Raw genomic sequence first — 19,418 nt, 5'->3', positions numbered from 1 at the left:
ACAAATACATTGATAAGTGTAATTAGATAGGTTGCATTTAAGGGAAAAAGGACATCCTTGCAAACAGCAAACCTTTTACAAAAAACTAAGGGGAATTCAAAATGGGACATGACTAGGGTGGTCGTCTTTGGTTTTGCATCTCAAATCCATACTTAGTCTCAATTATAGTCTTGTTTTTTTCTAAGACCGCAGAAACACATAGCTATAGTCTTGGAACACGTACATCGTATTTAACCCATTCGTGATGTTGACAGTTAAACTTATGCCATGATGATTTCATGTCATTTTGCCACATGTAAAACCGATCAACAACAGAAGTTTAATTACAGCTTATTTTTGTAATACGATTGGTTTAATTACAGCTTATTTTTGTAATACAATTGTTGTCCTTTGGTTTCCAGGTTAACCGCATTTGTAGTCAAATCCTTTGCTCAAGCATCAGGCTTGACTTTTATCGACATTAACGTGATGACAAAGGCTATTCAATGGCTTATAAGACAACAGGATCCATCAGGGGCATTCAATGAACTGGGGATTGTTATTCATAAGGAAATGCAGGTCAGTATCATTCTGTACTTGCTCATTGTCAAAGCATATATTTGAAAAATATTAAACTGATTACAATAGATATAGGAAGATGTGGTATGAGTGCCAAGGAGACAACTCTCCATCCAAATGCTTAAATTACAAAAGGGGACGTTAGAAAAAGAATAGGTTTTACATAAAAATAAATCGTTACATTTAGGGCGAATGTGGCAACAACCAATTTAAAAGACGACATCGTCAACAGCAACCTATAATAAGTAACCGATAAAAAAAATGAAATATTCACATCAACTCGAGTGGAGAGTTGCGTGTTTGATAGAATGTTACGTCACACAGAATTTATTTGTGTGTTGATATTTCAGGGAGGTTCCGTTTCCAGTAAAAGAAGCCTTACAGCATTTGTACTGATCGCACTACACGAAGCAAGAGCTAATGATCAAGTATCTCCACAGGTTAGTTTCCCCTCATTATAACCGAAATTCACAATACAGTAAAAATACCTTAAATTTGACTCAGATTGCCTGAAGATCTATAAATGCAGTGAAAGCGCTTGTAAATGAGATGAATTGAGTCCGTTATTATCTTTTTTTTCATATATTGTCTTATGCATAAATTAGAACATATCAGCGACATAGCTGGTCCGTTACTGAATTATAGTATCTAATTATGTATAAACCTTATTTTTACCCTGAATTTTTAGAATGTGTGTTGTAATCTGATAAAGTCATGCTGATTATAAGATGCACGTATTTTTCTGCTTTCAAAATTGTTCTGTTTGAACCCGTCGACCTGTTACTTATTAATTTTTGGTAATATCAATTATATGGAAATTTATGTGTGATTATGACCAGTGGCTATAGTTAATCCCAAATACACCGTTTGGTGGTGCGCCTGACAGATGCGGAAGGTACAAATTATATAATAGGTAACACATGTAACAGGCAACATACTATTCGTATCGGTATCGGATTCGACCCGGAAATTAGTTATTATTGGTAATGTTTATAATGGGGAAAAACAAAGATGCCTGAAATGGTATATTAATTTAAGCAACACCATTGTCCTATATTCATCATATATAAAGTTCAATTATTTCATTCGTCGTGTTCCCCCCTTGCCGGCTAACAAATTTGGCCTCGTTATTGTTATATCATAAATATATATATATATATATTATAGGATGTACTTCTATGTATGTTTGTCTAGTACATTGGATAAATTTAAAATAAGGGTAAGTGATCTGATTTCGACCAAAGATGACTAATTTGTTTCTAGGATATTTCAAGTTGTTGGAGAAGAAAATATTCAAAAAGAAAGGAAGAAAAATATTTTAATAAATTTATACGACTAATCGTTCATTGGCATTTCAGATTAAGCAACAAGTTACTACTGCTATCCAGAAAGCAACAGATTATACTGCAAAGGGAGCACCTGTGTCAATGGATAACTTATACGAACTTGCTATATCATTTTACGCCTTGTCATTGGTGAAGCATTCTTCAACTGATGCCATTCTAAGAGAAATTGAGAAGAAATCAAACACCACTGGTAATGAGTAATATATTATCAAGTTTTATGGAACTATAATTCATTGCAATCTCTTAAAAAGAAGAATCACAAAAATACTGAACTCCAAGGTAAATTTCTAAACGGAAAGGCTCTTATCAAATGGCAAAATCAAAAGCTCGAACACATAAAACAAATGGCATATTCCTGACTTGGTACAGGCATTTTCTTATGTAGAAAATGGTGGATTAAACCTGGTTTGATAGCTAGCTAAACCTATCACTTGTATGACTAATGTGTTTTTAAAAAATATTTGCATTTTCATAAAAATTAGCCAATGAATTTAATTGTTCATATACTTGAATAGTTAGCCGTCCCCTCTTTTTGTACGTTAGGCAATGTAGATATTTTATTGCTTTCAAATTCTGAAATAAATAATTCGTTTTTTAACATAATGATTTCAGTTTCCGTCGTTGGTGGATGTCTCTTGTATTTGTTCATAGTTTATTGTTATGTCATAAATTATGACGCTGATTTAGTTTGTTTCAATAGTTTTTTTATATCTTTTCGTATGGTGTTTTTAATAGCTGAATAACGTTATGGATGTTAGTCTTTTATTTGGTGACCATAAAGTTCCTTAAAGCCAAGTCCTTATGGACAATATTTGATAGTTGTCTCGTTAACTATACCAGTCCACAACTCTGTATTTCATTCTGATAATTAAAATTGTAGTTTTCATATTGAAGTAACTGGACTTTCTAAATACTTTTTGAAAGAAAATGATGCTTGTGAATGTGTTGACGGCTGTTAAAATCAGATGATAAACGTTTCAATCAAATTCAGAAAAGAAGACAAATTAAAATCAATCCAATATATAGGATCTGAAAAGTCGGTCGATTTAGTGTAAAGCCAAAATGTCAACTGAAAAAGAAACTTTAGATATCAATCAAACGTTCGCCGTTAAAAAGGCAAGAAGCAGTATCGTAGTAGAGATGTTTCAAAGTCTTAATCTTAACCCCTCGGACATTGGGTTTACAGGGTGTAAAATTTCCAACCATAACTGGTTGGACAGAACATTTGTGATCGCTAAAAGCATGCGAAAAAAAAGTATAGTTAAAAGGTGAAGGTTGGATATCATGTTCGTCGGGTATTTTGAATATATAGATATAAGAAGATGTGGTATGAGTGCCAATGAGACAACTCTCAATCCAAGTCACAATGTGTAACAGAAGTCCATTATAGGTCAAAGTATGGTCCTCATCACGGAGCCTTTGCTCACACTGAGCAGTAAGCTATCAACGGTCTAAATGACTTTTGTTAAACTATTCAAACGGGAAAACCAACAGTATAATATTTATAAAAACGAGTGTATATACTTTCTGTATTATTTCATATGAATATGTAGTGGGAGTACAAAATTATTTATACATGCTTTATGTCCTTTTAAAGATAGTGAAAAATATTGGGTATTACCTGAAAGCCAATCAGATAGGATACAGCCTTGGAAATCATGGAGGTCACCACGCAATAACGTCAGAGCTTTAGATGTAGAACTTACATCATATGTACTGTTAGGTTACAACTTGAGGGATGATACAACTAATGGCATTCGTGTGTTAAAATGGTTAGCTAGACAAAGAAATCCAAGTGGTGGATTTATTTCTACACAGGTAAACATTAGTGATATAATCATACTCATGCTAATATATAACCTACAGATGCAAAAGGTATTGTAGCAGTTATTTTTGTTTCTTCATTTGTATGCTCATTTTATTTAGACTTGTCATGGTGTAAAATGAATTACAAATACACTTGGCGTAATATTTATTGAAGCAATATATCATTTAATTTTACCGTTTATCGGACAACTTGCAACATACTGACAACCAAATGGCAAAATAACGAGAGAAAAAACGAGAAGACAAACAACAGTTAACAAAAAAACTTGTGTATATCATTGGTTCAAATGTGGTGTATTATTATAACTCTGTGTGTCTTACAGGATACAGTGATAGCCGTCCAGGCATTGTCAGGACTTGGAGGAAAGCTTTACGCCCCCAATTTTCAAATGACTGTCAATACTAAAGGTGGGACCTGGGCTGCAGGTGCAAAATTCACGGTGAACAACCAAAATGCTTTGGTTTTACAGAATAAAGATGTAAGTTATAATCGAATGATTTTAAGAATGTTTTCTTGTGTGCAAATGTTTATTCATGTGTTTATACAAATGTTTTCAAAGCCATACTTCTGCAAAGTTTAACAGATTGAAAGATTATATGGTTTTAAGGCAACGGACAAACTGCCAATGGTCAGTTCTGCTTGGATTAGTTAGTATTCTTAATTTTAGTTCACTAGAAAAATCATAAGTTTGGTATTTTGATAAAAAAAATAGACATACACATTCTAAAATATCTAATTATAATTAAGAAGATGATGTACGAGCTCCCTGTTCTTAGCATTGTGTCCAAATAGAAAATAAAGGCAACAGTAGTATACCGCTGTTCAAAAGTCATACATCAATTGAGTGAAAACAAATCTGGGTTACAAATTAAAACCGAGGAAAACACATCAACTATAAGAGGAAAACAAAAAACAGAACAAGTGCAACAAAAAACAAACGACAATGCAACATATATAGAAACAATTAAATAAAACAATGAACCCAAACGTAAACTCATACCAGGCTTATGATCTAATTTATCAACTTACGGAACAATTGGTAAACAATTACCATATTCTGAATTTCGTCACTGATGAGTCTTTTTGTTAGCGTAAATATAAAATTGCAATCCTTGTATCTGTGAAGAGTTTATTTACAACCATTGATTCGATGCCAATGCTGGTTGAGAAATAAATTCCCGAGTGTAACACCAGCCCAGTAGTCAGCACTTCTGTGTTGAATTGAGTTATCATTGATATGTTCATAATTATAAATTAACTGTTAACAAAGTTGAATTATTGAAATACTAAGGCTTTTCTACCACTGGTACAGATCACCTTAGTGGTATTTGGCAAAACTTTTAGGAATTTTTGGTCCTCAATGCTCTTCAACTTCGTACTTTATTTGGCCTTTTCAATATTTTTTATTCGAGCGTCACTGATTAGTCTTTCGTAGACGAAACGCGCGTCTGGCGTAAATATTAAATTTTAATCATGTTATCAATGATGAGTTTATTTATGACGACAATAGTAGGTAAAGCCTCGTTTTATAGCTGGCAACAACTCACACTTGTACGACAGTTGGTTTTAGTTATATATTGACAAACTTTGATCAGTGCATTTTGAAACAAAGAATAAATTGAAAAATGATCTAAGCATGAAGATTAGTTAGGCAATTATGTTTACATGTTTTCTTTTTCAGATTCCCAACACTGTGAAAAGTGTATCAGTAACTGCTAGTGGCAGCGGATGGTGTATGGTAGAGGTAAGTGTGCTTGTTTGGGTAAATTATAGAGGTTTGTGTATGCTGGAGGTAAATTGTAGAGGTTTGTGTATGATGAAGGTAAATTGTACAGGATTGTGTATGATGAAGGTAAATTGTACAGGAGTGTGTATGATAAAGGTAAACTGTACAGGATTATGTATGATAAAGTTAAAATGTACAGGATTGTGAATGATGAAGGTAAACTGTACAGGATTGTGTATGATGAAGGTAAATTGTACAGGATTGTGTATGATGAAGGTAAATTGTACAGGATTGTGTATGATGAAGGTAAATTGTACAGGATTGTGTATGATAAAGGTACATTGTACAGGATTGTGTATGTTTTAGGTAAACTGTACAGGATTGTGTATGTTGAAGGTAAACTGTACAGGATTGTGAATGATGAAGGTAAACTGTACAGGATTGTGTATGATGAAGGTAAATTGTACAGGATTGTGTATGATGAAGGTATATTGTACAGGATTGTGTATGATGAAGATAAATTGTGAAGGATTGTGTATGATGAAGGTAAATTGTTCAGGTATGTTTTCGGTAAACTGTACAGGATTGTGTATGATGAATGTAAATTATAAAGGATTGTGTATATTGAAGGTAAACTGTACAGGATTATGTATGGTGAAGGTGCATTGTATGAAGGTAAATTGTACAGGATTGTGTATGATGAAGGTAAATTGTACAGGATTGTGTATGATGAAAGTAAATTGTACAGGATTGTGTATGATAAAGGTACATTGTACAGAATTGTGTATGTTGAAGGTAAACTGTACAGGATTGTGAATGATGAAGGTAAACTGTACAGGATTGTGTATGATGAAGGTAAATTGTACAGGATTGTGTATGATGAAGGTAAATTGTACAGAATTGTGTATGATGAAGGTAAATTGTACAGGATTGTGTATGATAAAGGTACATTGTACAGAATTGTGTATGTTGAAGGTAAACTGTACAGGATTGTGAATGATGAGGGTAAACTGTACAGGATTGTGTATAATGAAGGTTAATTGTACAGGATTGTGTATGATGAAGGTATATTGTACAGGATTGTGTATGTTGAAGGTGAATTGTAAAGGATTGTGTATGATGAAGGTAAATTGTTCAGGATTGTGTATGTTTTAGATAAACTGTACAGGATTGTGTATGATGAATGTAAATTATAAAGGATTGTGTATATTAAAGGTATACTGTACAGGATTGTGTATGGTGAAGGTACATTGTATGAAGGTAAATTGTACAGGATTGTGTATGATGAAGGTAAAATGTACAGGACTGTGTATGTTGAAGGTAAATTGTACAGGATTGTGTATGATGAAAGTAAATTGTACAGGATTGTGTATGATGAAGGTAAATTGTACAGGATTGTGTATGATGAAGGTAAATTGACAGGATTGTGTATGTTCAAGGTAATTTGTACAGGATTGTGTATGATGAAGGTAAATTGTACAGGATTGTGTATGATGAAAGTAAATTGTACAGAATTGTGTATGTTGAAGGTAAATTGTACAGGATTGTGTATGATGAAGGTAAATTGACAGGATTATGTATGTTGAAGGTAAATTGTACAGGATTGTGTATGATGAAGGTAAATTGTACAGGATTGTGTATAATGAAGGTAAATTGTACAGGATTGTGTATGATGAAAGTAAATTGACAGGATTGTGTATGTTGAAGGTAAATTGTACAGGATTGTGTATGATGAAGGTCAATTGTACAGGATTGTGTATGATGAAAGTAAATTGTTCAGAATTGTGTATGTTGAAGGTAAATTGTACAGGATTGTGTATGGGGAAGGTAAATTGACAGGATTATGTATGTTGAAGGTAAATTGTACAGGATTGTGTATGATGAAGCTAAATTGTACAGGATTGTGTATAATGAAGGTAAATTGTACAGGATTGTGTATGATGAAGGTAAATTGTACAGGATTGTGTATGATGAAAGTAAGTTGTACAGGATTGTGTATGATGAAGGTAAATTGTACAGGATTGTGTATGATGAAGGTAAATTGACAGGATTGTGTATGTTGAAGGTAAATTGTACAGGATTGTGTATTATGAAGGTAAATTGTACAGGATTGTGTATGATGAAGGTAAATTGTACAGGATTGTGTATGATGAAGGTAAATTGTACAGGATTGTGTATGATGAAGATAAACTGTACATGATTGTGTATAATGAAAGTAAATTGTACAGGATTGTGTATGATGAAGGTAAATTGTACAGGATTGTGTATAATGAAGGTAAATTGTACAGGATTGTGTATGATGATTGTAAATTGTACAGGATTGTGTATGATGAAGGTTAACTGTACAGGATTTTGTATGATGAAGATAAATTGTACAGGATTGTGTATGACGATGATAAGTGTGTCAGTAAAAATTGAGTAGGATTGTACATGATGCAGGTAAGTGTGTCAGTAATGATTGAGTTTGATAGGGGTACGTGTGCTTGTTTTGGGTAAATTGTAGAGGATAGTGTATGATGAAGGTAAGTGTGTCAGTAAATCATTGAGTATGATGATGGTTCGTGCGCTTGTTAAGGTAAATCGTAAAGGTGTGTGTATGATGATGGTAAATAAAGGTAAATAAGTACACGGGTGTTCAAAAGTCATAAATGAATTAAAAAAATATGAGTAATAGAGGATTGTGTATGATAGGGTTAAGTATGTCAGTAAATGTTAAAAGTCAGTGATAGATTTTGTATAATGGGGTAAATTATACATTTAAAAAAAATATAGGATCGTATGTAGTATGTGCCTTATATATTTGTGTGGCTAATTATTTCGTGTTTTCGTCTAAATATCTGCTAGTTATTATATTGTCACTATCTTTTATTTTCACTCGTAGATGTTTAGACCTTTATATAACTAAAATTATTCATTAATGCAACCTACAAAATAATCTCTTATATCTGCAGGCTGTAGTTTCATTCAATGTAAATGAACAATTAAGAGACCCTGCATTCTCCTTGACAACAACGATACTTAATGATTCCACAAAAGGCTTCACACTCAAAGCTTGCTTCAGGTAATACATGTTTTGTCTTTTTTTTCTGCTGATAAATTTCGTTTCCCTACCAAGATAATTAAAAAGTTTATTATGATAACGTTTTCAAATACTTAAACATCACTTACTACTTCCATATATAGTTAAGGTATTCTATTCCTGAGGTAGAGAATCCTTAGTATTTCGACAATTCAAAGTTTTATGAACAGCTTTTTCATAATTGTATCCATATCAATGATATTTCATGCAAACACAGAACTGCTGACTACTTTCATATTGCTAAAATAGAAAAAAATATCAATGTTCACAGGTGGTTGAAGGTAGGACAGAGTACTATGGGAATACTAGAAATAACTTTGCCGTCTGGGACTGAAGCAGACTTAGAAACAATGGATACTACCAATACTGGAGGACAGTACAAAAAAGTGGAAAAGGGCTTCCGTTCAATCAACTTATACTTTGACACGGTAATTATAAAAACTATTCGTTTAAAACTTAAATTGCAAACTGTTTTCCTACCATTCGTAAATGTCCATATATTCTATTGCTGAACAGTCGTTGGTTATGCGTAGGTAACGTAAGGATGGACGATTCCTTAGCTAAGCCACAATATAAATGATTTATCGAATTATTTCTTAAAAAGATATATAGAACTTAAAAATATAAATAAACATTGTGGTTTTTTTTATAATGAATTTTCTTTATTGTAACAAATAGACTAGCACAACATGTATGAACAAAGGTATACAGAATGGCATTTTCCAACAAAGGAAGTATTAAATAATAAAACGACAATTGACTATATATATTGGTGCAATAATAGGTTGAAAATAAATAAATATCTTATAACATTGAAATCTTATGATTTCTTGCAATAATCATAAGTGGTGTTTCAATCAAATTTTAACATTAATTATTTATTCTATGATAGGGGCCCAGGGACTCCAGTATATGTTATATTCCTCTACAGAGAGGTTTTTAAATGAAATGTGTTTTTCTAAGTTCAAGTGTTTCTTTAAATAGTTTTTTAAAGCATTTAAATATGGCAAAACTTCTTGTAGTTTTATTCGGTAAATATAGTATTTTGAAAGTAGAATAATCTTATTTTTAACAAAATTCAATTTAACATTTTCGTAGATACCAAATAAAATTATCACAATACATCTCTTGCTCTTTTCAATTTAACAGATTTTGTCCACACAAATGTGTATTGCTGTAGATATCAAGAGAGTTGCCTTAGTTGCACGACACAAAGCTGTACCTATCAAACTGTGGGAAGTTAATGAACCAAGTAAGTTAAAGCCAATAACCAAACATGAATAACACCAAACAGTATAGTGCCTATTAACCTGTGGGAAGTTACAGCAGATTTCAGTGAGTATGAAGCTATAGGTAATATCTTTGGTTAGCTTGCGTGTTAGCTGAACCGTGAAGTCATTGTTAGGTTAGGTAAACTACCCTCTTTTAATAGTAGACTAGCCCAACAGATAACCAATCTATCTCTTTGTAGGACTAAGCTACTTTAAAAGGAGGGTAGTATACCTTACCTAACAATGACTTCACGGTTCAGCTAACAAGCAAGCTAACCAAAGATATTACCATTAGCTACATCGTGACTGAAATAATGAACCAAGTAAGTTAAAGCCAATAACCAAACATAAATAACATCAAACAGTACAGTGCCTATCAAACTGTGGGAAGTTAATGAACCAAGTAAGTTAAAGCCAATAACCAAACATGAATAACACCAAACAGTACAGTGACTATCAAACTGTGGGAAGTTAATGAACCAAGTAAGTTAAAGCCAATAACCAAACATGAATTACCGCTTATGGTAAAGTGTCTACCAATCTTAATTTCCAAATTGCAAGCATTACTAACGATAATTTAAGTTCTGCTTCAAATACTTTAATTCCTCAATGCAGACATGTGAACCAAATAAACTTACGTTGCACTTCCTTTCATATCTTTTACGAACGTGTTTTATGTCATGTAAGAATTAACTCAATTGAGTTACTCAAGGGATTCAAGTGTTAGACCATCAAGCTATCTAAATACGTATTAAGACACAACATCCGACAGCAGCTTTTTATATATATAGGAATATAAGTACTAGGGAGTGTGCAATGAGAAAGGCCCGTTCCACAGCAAAACTATATAACATCTAGATGATAGAGCATTCATTACTTCTTATATGTTCTTCATCACCTCGAGTACATAAAGGTGTGATGTAATTGGTCAGTGTATTCAATATCTGTAATCATTACCAATAAAAATAAGCAAAGAAAATAAAAAAAAAGATATTTCAACGACAAACAGACAGCGTTTTTAGACTTGGACAAGGACATTAACTTGTAGTGGGTTTAATACTCTTTAGTATATCAAAATAACAGTATAAAGGATGTACAAAGAGCTCTTTATGGATTATGCTTAAAACTAAAAAAACAACTGGTAAAGTAAAGATTGTTTAGGTATCCCGCTAACATGTTTAACCCCGCCACATTATTTATGTATTTGCCTGTCCCAAGTCAGGAGCCTGTAATTCAGTGGTTGTCGTTTGTTTATGTGTTACAGATTTGTTGTTCGTTAATTTTTTTTTACATAAATAAGGCCGTTAGTTTTCTCGTTTGAATTGTTTAACATTGTCTAATCGGGGTCTTTTATAGCTGAATATGCGATATGGGCTTTGTTCATTGTTGAAGTCCGTACGGTGACCTATAGTTGTTAATGTCTGTGTCATTTTAGTCTTTTGTGGATAGTTGTCTCATTGGCAATCATACCACATCTTCTTTTTTATATTAGGTACTCGAATTACTGAAGTGTATTTCTTTGATTTTTTAATCTCAACTCTGTCCATTTTAATATTAATTTATCATAAAAAGGATTTACCACAGTACAATGAGATCAACACAGCAAAAACATTTCTATTATTGTTAGCCGCTTTTTTGTTTTGCTCGAATTGTTTCACTTTCTTATGAAAGGGATTTTATTAGCTGAATTTGTGGTTTGGATTTAACTCATTGTTAAAGGCCATGCGGTGGCCACCAGTTGTTGAATTGTGTGTCGTTTGGCCTCTTGTGGAGAGCTGACTTGTTGACCATCTTACAACATCTTCTTATTTTTATTATTATAAACATCATGTTTTGTTAAAAACCCAAAATGTTTAAACGGAATATTTTCTTTAGCCGGATAGGTGGAAATTACGAGGGATGAAACATATCTGATTATATCAAAAAATGTAGATTGTGTATCATAGATAGGCATTGCATGCTCAACTTCACACGACAAACATGACATACGACTCTTTGTAAGTGTATTTTGAAATGACATGTACATATCACTAATCATACATTTACTTTAAGGTAATGAGGTCATAAAGACTTACGAATCCAAAGCACTGTCTGGTGCCACCATCATAGAAGTATGCGGTCCTGACAATTGTGTACAAGTCAAGGTAAGCCTAGCGCCGTCATCATAGAAGTATGTGGACCTTACAATTATACACAAGCCAAGATAACAATTAATTAATCAAAACAAAATAGAAAAGACCAAAATTAAATAGAAAAATCAACTTCTCAACTGATCGGAAGATATTTTGTAGTTATATTCAAATTATGTTTTGTGTGATTAATTTATACCTTATAATGTTTTAAAAAAATTAAATCATAAGAACTAAATTTAATCCTTAACAATATTATTTACAAAGTGGATTTGACATTATTATTACGATTGTGTTCACAATTATGTTTTTCAGAAGTAATGATAAATTGACAAGACTGGCTTTCAAGAGGAACTCCTAGCATCCATATTTTTTTATATACTTTATGTAAATACTGAAGGCCAATAAAAGATGTATTTTTCGTTTCTTGTATGCGTATTTTAGTGGGTTTTTTTAATAAACCTGAATATATTTCTATGTATAACATATTTGCCTCATTATCGTTGCTGCAATAAACATAAGCAAAATAACGGAGTTATTTTCTTTGAGAATGATAAGTCATTCATTTGAAGAGTCAACCCGGACGATATCAAGTTTCAACCAAACTTGATTTAAGGCAACAAAAATAGACCTATGTAAGGTCATTTGTTTCCTTGATAACAATGCGAAATATAATTTACTGAAACATTAACTTTATTTGTTAGTTATCGTATGTGGTGTGCAATTACTTTTTCAATTTTCCATCTTTGATATGTTTAAGACAGAAACAATTCTTTCCTCGGTTTATTTGACTGAAATACCAAAATTGTCGTTGATTCATAATTTAATTTTCGAAACAAATAATGTGACTTCCGATTTTAATTTTCCTTGAAATTTGTTTTCTGTTGTTATCTTACTTTTTATGCACATAGATAGGACGAAAATGGACACTCTTCTATTAGAACCTATAGTCATTATGTAATTGTTGTACGTAGATAGGACGAAAATGGACACTCTTCTATTAGAACCTATAGTCATTCTGTAATTGTTGTACATAGATAGGACGAAAATGGACACTCTTCTATTAGAACCTATAGTCATTATGTAATTGTTGTACGTAGATAGGACGAAAATGGACACTCTTTTATTAGAACCTATAGTCATTCTGTAATTGTTGTACTTTTATCTTAAAAACGACGCCTATCTATCTGTCCGTCCGAAACACCTTGGGTAAAAAAAACTCTTTCATCAAATTTCTAAGCTTTAGTGGAAGTGATCGACAATATATTTAGTCTGCTGAAGATTTTAAAAATTAATTTGTTGCGAACTAACATTCTTTACATCAGCCGTGTAGGCACTTACTTTCGTTTTAGTGTTTCACCTCTTGATTTTGACATTTGATAAAGGAATTTTCGTTTTGAATTTTCTTTCAAGTTCGGTACTTTTGCTATTTTTACTTTTTTCCAGTTTATCAATTGTTATAGTTTGAAATTTTAAAACACTCATTGTATAAAGAAACTTTTCGTCAAATTGGTATTGATTTCTATGAAACTCAAAAACTTTACATTTGAACTGCAGCTAATAACAATGTTGAGTAGACGCTAGTACGCAAATATCGAATCTGCAGTGCAGTCACTTCCTAGAAACTTAACAACTCGTATTGTACTAGGAAAACTTTACGAAAAACAATCAGACATGAACAAAAAACAACCACTGAACTACAGGTGTCTTCCCTTTAGACAGGCGCATACATAATGAGATGTGGTTAAACATGTTTGTGAGTGCTCAATCCTTCCATTACCTGGAACAGTGGTATTACAACACAACATAAAAACAAGTTCAAAAAATCAGTAGCTATTAGCTCAACTCAATTTATTCTCTTTCATCGTGTTTTTCTATTGTACTTTCGCTTTGCAGTGGCAAAAATTCTAACGAGAAGACTCGCAGTTAAGACAATAATTCAATAGAAATACTTTTCTGAAAATGTTGATAGACAAAGAGGTTTTCTTCACAATAGTTCACAAACTCTTCGCAATTTATAAAGCATATTGAACTTTCTGTTTCATTTTGAAGTATCATATGACTGAGATCCACACAAGATCTACGATCGTTTAATCTACAAGTAAGAATTGATTTGTATTGATGGTAATGTACATAGACACCATGTTAAGCGTGAACTCGGCTTTGGTTAACGGTTTAATTCTTTTTTGCACCAAATGCGCATTTCGACATTAAATATCTCTTCAGTGATGCTTGAGGCCAAACTACTTGAAAATCTAAAACTTATTCATGAGTTTTGATATATTTACTCTAAACGTATACATGACATTGTGATAAATTTCATGATATTAAAGTATTATGCTAAAGGTGAATACAAAATGCAGCATGTTTATCTATTGTCATCAAAACTCATTATACCAAATAGGATTGTGATATCGAGTAAATGAGAATATGTTGATACTTTCAGAGACTGATAATCTCGTTATATGGAATAAAAGAGAGACAAAAGACACAAGAGGGACAGTCAAAGTCATGAATCGAAAATAAACTGACAACGCCATGGCTAAAAATGAAAAAAGACAAACAGACAAACAATAGTACACATGACACAACATAGAAAACTAAAAAATAAGCAACACAAACCCCACCAAAAATTAAGGGTGATCTCAGGTGCTCCGGAAGGGTAAGCAGATCCTGCTCCGCATGTGGCATCCCAATAAACTTCACATACGTATGAAGTATACATTTCTTAACTCATACGATATTCGAACACATCTGTGTCTGAGCAAAACAGTCAATCATCAACGCTTTTGTCAAAGATTTGTTTTCAAAAATTGCATCGGAAAATTCTGAGCCCTAATGAATAGATATTCAGTGTCAAACTTCACTTATAGTACATGATCATTTTGAGTAACAGATTCCATATGTTGACGTTGTGTATCATTTCATTAACTTTGAAGTGTTTCCTTTAGGTAGTTGGTATCTTTGTTATATTTGATCGTACGTTGTTTGGATTGTTTAAGTTTGCACAATGTTGGCTGTTGGATTCCAATTATGTCTGATTTGGTGGCTCGCAATTTTGTCAATATGGGGTAATAATAAAACAAAAGTCATACAAGTGGGAAGTTCAGCTACATATAAAACTAAGCAATTGCATGAATCAAGTCATGTATATGGCAGTTTCTTTCTACTTGTTCCGTTAGTTGACATAGTCGAACATCTCGTTTTGTCAGGTTGAAGAGACTTCCCCCTGTTTGAATAATATTCCCGAGGCTCATTTGATATCTGTAATAACATTAACGGTACCAATTTTTTCTGCACCAGATGCGCATTTCGACAAATAATGTCTATTCAGTGATGCTCGTGACCAAAATATGTAAAATCCAAAGCTTATATAAAAGATGTAGAGCTTATAATAGACAGCATTAATACATTGATTTTATAGTGTCAATTAATACGTTTTGTACATTAGTTTCACAAACATATATGGATCTTGTGGCGAATAAAAATTAATCATAATTGACTTAGAAATAACAAACAAAAATATAATAATCATTTCCATTTCACAGCATTTTTCAGTCTAAATAATAAAATAGTAATGCATTGGGGTTTAACATAGAAAAGACAGAAATTCAATAAAACAGTCATTTTGAAGAAAAAAAATGAAAACGCCAAATGGCAGCTGCTGTTCACAAGAAAAATCTCTAAGTTTTGCTTTGATTCTATATATTTTTAAAGAATATTTTGATTTGAACAGGATGGTTTCTAATTTCTGAATATCATTAAAATCTTGTAGCTTTATTTTATTTGATGGATCTATATATCAATAGTCTCATTGCGATAACCTTACTATCGTAATGTGTATATGGTGGATCCGATTAAGATATCCTGTATTGTTGGAGACGCAAGAAAATGGTAACAACTTTACTTTTCCTATGTAGTTTTGTCGGTGTTGTTTTAGCTGAGGAAATTACCATTACAATATTCAACTTCGCAACGGCGAATAGGGTTGTAAAACTTAACAGTACGTTTTTACTTCTAAACACAGATTCTGAGATTCAATGTGCTCAGAAATGTACATCTAACAGTAAGTGTTGGAGCTTTAGTTACAGTTCTAATGGGGAATGTAGACTTTGTGAAAGAGGATGGAATTCACTTTGTACCATTTGTGAAGAGGAAATCGGGGCAGTTTTATACTCTAAGGTAACAATAGTTTGTCTGATTTGAACTTAAAACTTATATTCAAAGTTGCACATTTAACTGCTAATTATAAGTACACTTAAATAAGTTATTTCAATACGTTCGTTAAAACTTTAATTTAAGTATACGAATTAAGCCTATTAAAATCAAAATATAATATAATAGCCACTTTGTCCGTTCGAAATAAATGACAATAAAGTTATTTTATGGAAAGAGAACAATAAAATATATATGGTGTGTACTTGTTGTTTAAATTTGTTTTTATTAAACATATGACAAGAATGAACCTTTGATACTTTGATTTGAACAGGATGATGAGGGCACCTGCATAAATGGCGGGCGGTTAGATCAAAACGATACATGTATATGTCTAGATGGATATGCAGGTACCAACTGTGAAACGTTAATTTCAGGTGAGTTTACCATAAACTCATTAAAATGTGTCACATCAATGAACTACTGGTATAATGCAATCTGAATCGTAAAAGCTCATAACAAATCTGACCAAGAATTATGATTTGCCAAAAATTTTCTTTATGCACAACTACATCACATAAGTTGACCTATTGATTCCTTCTGAATTGTACTATACTATCTGGTCGGTTAGGCTTGTATGAAGACATGGAATCTCTTTGATAAGTTTGAGCTGAAGATTTTGTCATTTGATTAGAGACTTTCCATTTTGAAATTTCCTCGAATTCAGTATTTTTGTGATTTTACTTTTTACCACATTGATTTATTTATTTTATATTATAATAATATAATGCCCTTGAAATATTTTGTGTAAATCAATTTTGGCATAACACTATTTTCACCAATTGCGTAACGACATTCTTACCAGTAAATTTGACAAGAGACGTTGGGTGATTAGTAACAGTTTGATCTTTGACAAATCTAAAATCTCATGTACATGTAACAGTATGATCTCTTGGAATTTCGCAATTGTAAGATAGAATACTTAATTCAGTATTATCAAAGTATGGTATCACACGCTTTTGCATATTAAAGTCACTCAACTTGAATAAACTATGATGGTATTGCTCATTTTAGTGGATTTCTCCAGAAAATGCCAACGAGACCATCGAATTTAGATCGGATGACAATATTGGGCTCCTTTCCTGAGTTGTCCCAAAAGTGATAAAATTCAGATTACATTTGTTCCAAAACTTTCAATGAACTAAACCCGGTCACAAGTTTCATATCTAAACATTGATTTTTAACAAGTATAGTCTCGATATAGTCATAACGAAGTTTTTTGTAAAGTATCATCAGGTTGTGTGTATCTATCTACTCTGATTATATATTTTAGATTGCACGAATGGGAAGACGTTTCCATATTATGACGGAAATGATGGTATACTTTATATAAAACCCTCAGCCTCTCTTACACCAATCCCCGTGTACTGTTCCCTATCACAACTCAGGGCAAGAACATACATTCAGCGCCATTACAACCCTGGTTTTGGATTTAATCAAACCTGGGATAACTACAGGGATGGGTTTGGAGATATGTTTACATCAGCCAAAGATTTCTGGCTGGGAAATGTTCGTACACATTACATCACAAGCAGTGGGTTTTATACACTTGTGTTTGAAATGGGAAACCAATATAAAAGTCAAGTTTATCAACAGGAATATGAAGGGTTTGTACTCAATGACGAGGCATCACAATTCTCTTTTGGACTTGATTCTGATTCTACGACTACACTATCTGGTCTACCTACATTAGGAAACTGTCTTTCATACGTTGAAAGTGGCATCTTTTCTACATATGACAAGGACAATTCTCTAAAATGCGCACAAATACATGGCAGCGGATGGTGGTTTGGGTACGCAGGAAATTGTGGCTACTGCAATCCAAACGGCGTACTTATTCAGTCAACAAACGACCAACGGATTGGGGTTGATTATGAAGTATTCTGGGAGGAGAATATGAAAGAATGGTCTCCCTGGTATGTGGAAATGTGGTTAGAATTGAGATGATGTGTTCTATCTGATATTTACTTTATGCATACTGTACTGTGGTTTCTATTTATTTTCGTGGGTATCAATTTTCGTGGATTGCTGAAAACTTGCATATTTGTGGATATTTAATTTCGTGGTTTTGCCAATATCTGTTTACATAGCCGCCAATTGAAAAGATATCATTCGTTGACCATTTGAATTCGTGGTTAACTTATACCCACGTATCCAACGAATAATAATGAATCCATAGTATTACAAAGTGACTGTTTCATCATAAACGTCTTCTTTATATGTCTTAGTAAAAAGTCTTACTGTCAATAATCAGCAAAATACTAATCATTGGCAAATCACTAGTAAATTTAAAAACAATATCTCAATTATGTGGGTGTTTTGTCTAATAATGTAATATTTTACATGCAAACCGGTGACTGAAAAATACAATGTAAAATATATAATCCGTCTGCTTTTTTACTTGTAATGATTTGATTTATTAACGCCGAAAATATCCCCGATTAGACTTATCCTTTATATTTACTAGTAATAGTATCGACAATTGATTAAATATCAGGCAGTCTGAAAAGGGTTGGAAAACGATGTGTCAATTCCCGAAAGTGCCCCATACTATTTTTATTTTTTAACACCAACATTAAAAGACAAAAGCTATTAAATGTTTTTGACTGATTTTCAACATATTAACCTTATCGTTATTACACCTTTTTCTACTTAAGACAACCATGGTGGTTCACAGTTGACTGTCAATGTTTTTTTTAAATTTTTTATTAACACAAATGGAAAGTTTGTGTAATCCGATACTAATTAAAATTTGACTGATCAAACATAAAAAACCCATATTCTGCTTTAACAAATAATATAGATTTCCTATTGAACTGCTTGGTGGCCGGAAAATTAGCCTTCTTGGTATTACTTAGGACGTATATGTATTACGTCCTTGGAATTATAGAAAAATAAAAGGATGTAGTGTGAATATACTGAGTGGTTTAAACAAGTGCCTTTCAGTAGAAGACAAAAATCTTGCAATCATGTGTTAAACGTTAATCTGTTTGGAACAGTATATTTGAAATTTTATCATTAATGAAATGCGATCAATCAGAGTGAACACACATTTATAAATATCTGGAGGAATAATTACACTGACAAACATTTTACTACGTCCAAGTGGAATATAAGACAAGAGGGACATCAAATATAATAAGATGTTATAGTAATTGGGTATGGATAAGAGCAGTTACACGTTAAATAAATAAAAATTAGTTAAAACATTAAAATATTTGCAAAACAAAAGACAACAAAAAAGAAGTCCATTCCCTATGACTGCG

General features: G+C 32.4%; 2 protein-coding genes across 2 annotated transcripts in view; both read left to right on the top strand.

The window, feature by feature from the left end:
- The window catches only part of LOC139518109 (CD109 antigen-like), a 48,071-nt gene extending 35,702 nt beyond the window's left edge, over positions 1–12,369 (top strand). Inside the window, exons 27-37 of the mRNA XM_071309776.1 lie at positions 402–558; positions 909–998; positions 1,917–2,094; positions 3,502–3,722; positions 4,055–4,210; positions 5,414–5,476; positions 8,410–8,519; positions 8,809–8,965; positions 9,687–9,789; positions 11,861–11,952; positions 12,253–12,369. Coding sequence (XP_071165877.1) covers positions 402–558; positions 909–998; positions 1,917–2,094; positions 3,502–3,722; positions 4,055–4,210; positions 5,414–5,476; positions 8,410–8,519; positions 8,809–8,965; positions 9,687–9,789; positions 11,861–11,952; positions 12,253–12,258 — 1,333 coding nt within the window. The 3' untranslated portion in view covers positions 12,259–12,369. The remainder of the gene's footprint in view (positions 1–401; positions 559–908; positions 999–1,916; positions 2,095–3,501; positions 3,723–4,054; positions 4,211–5,413; positions 5,477–8,409; positions 8,520–8,808; positions 8,966–9,686; positions 9,790–11,860; positions 11,953–12,252) is intronic.
- A 3,459-nt stretch (positions 12,370–15,828) lies between these two features.
- LOC139515568 (fibrinogen-like protein 1) lies at positions 15,829–18,384 on the top strand. Its single transcript, XM_071305146.1, has 3 exons — positions 15,829–16,119; positions 16,427–16,529; positions 17,426–18,384. The coding sequence occupies exons 1-3, from the start codon at positions 15,829–15,831 to the stop codon at positions 18,097–18,099; spliced, it is 1,068 nt and encodes a 355-aa protein (XP_071161247.1). The 3' UTR covers positions 18,100–18,384.
- The last annotated feature ends 1,034 nt before the right edge of the window (positions 18,385–19,418 follow it).

Source organism: Mytilus edulis, chromosome 3 (assembly GCF_963676685.1).
Source record: "Mytilus edulis chromosome 3, xbMytEdul2.2, whole genome shotgun sequence".
NCBI lineage: Eukaryota > Metazoa > Mollusca > Bivalvia > Mytilida > Mytilidae > Mytilus > Mytilus edulis.
This window is presented reverse-complemented; position numbering and strand designations above follow the sequence as displayed.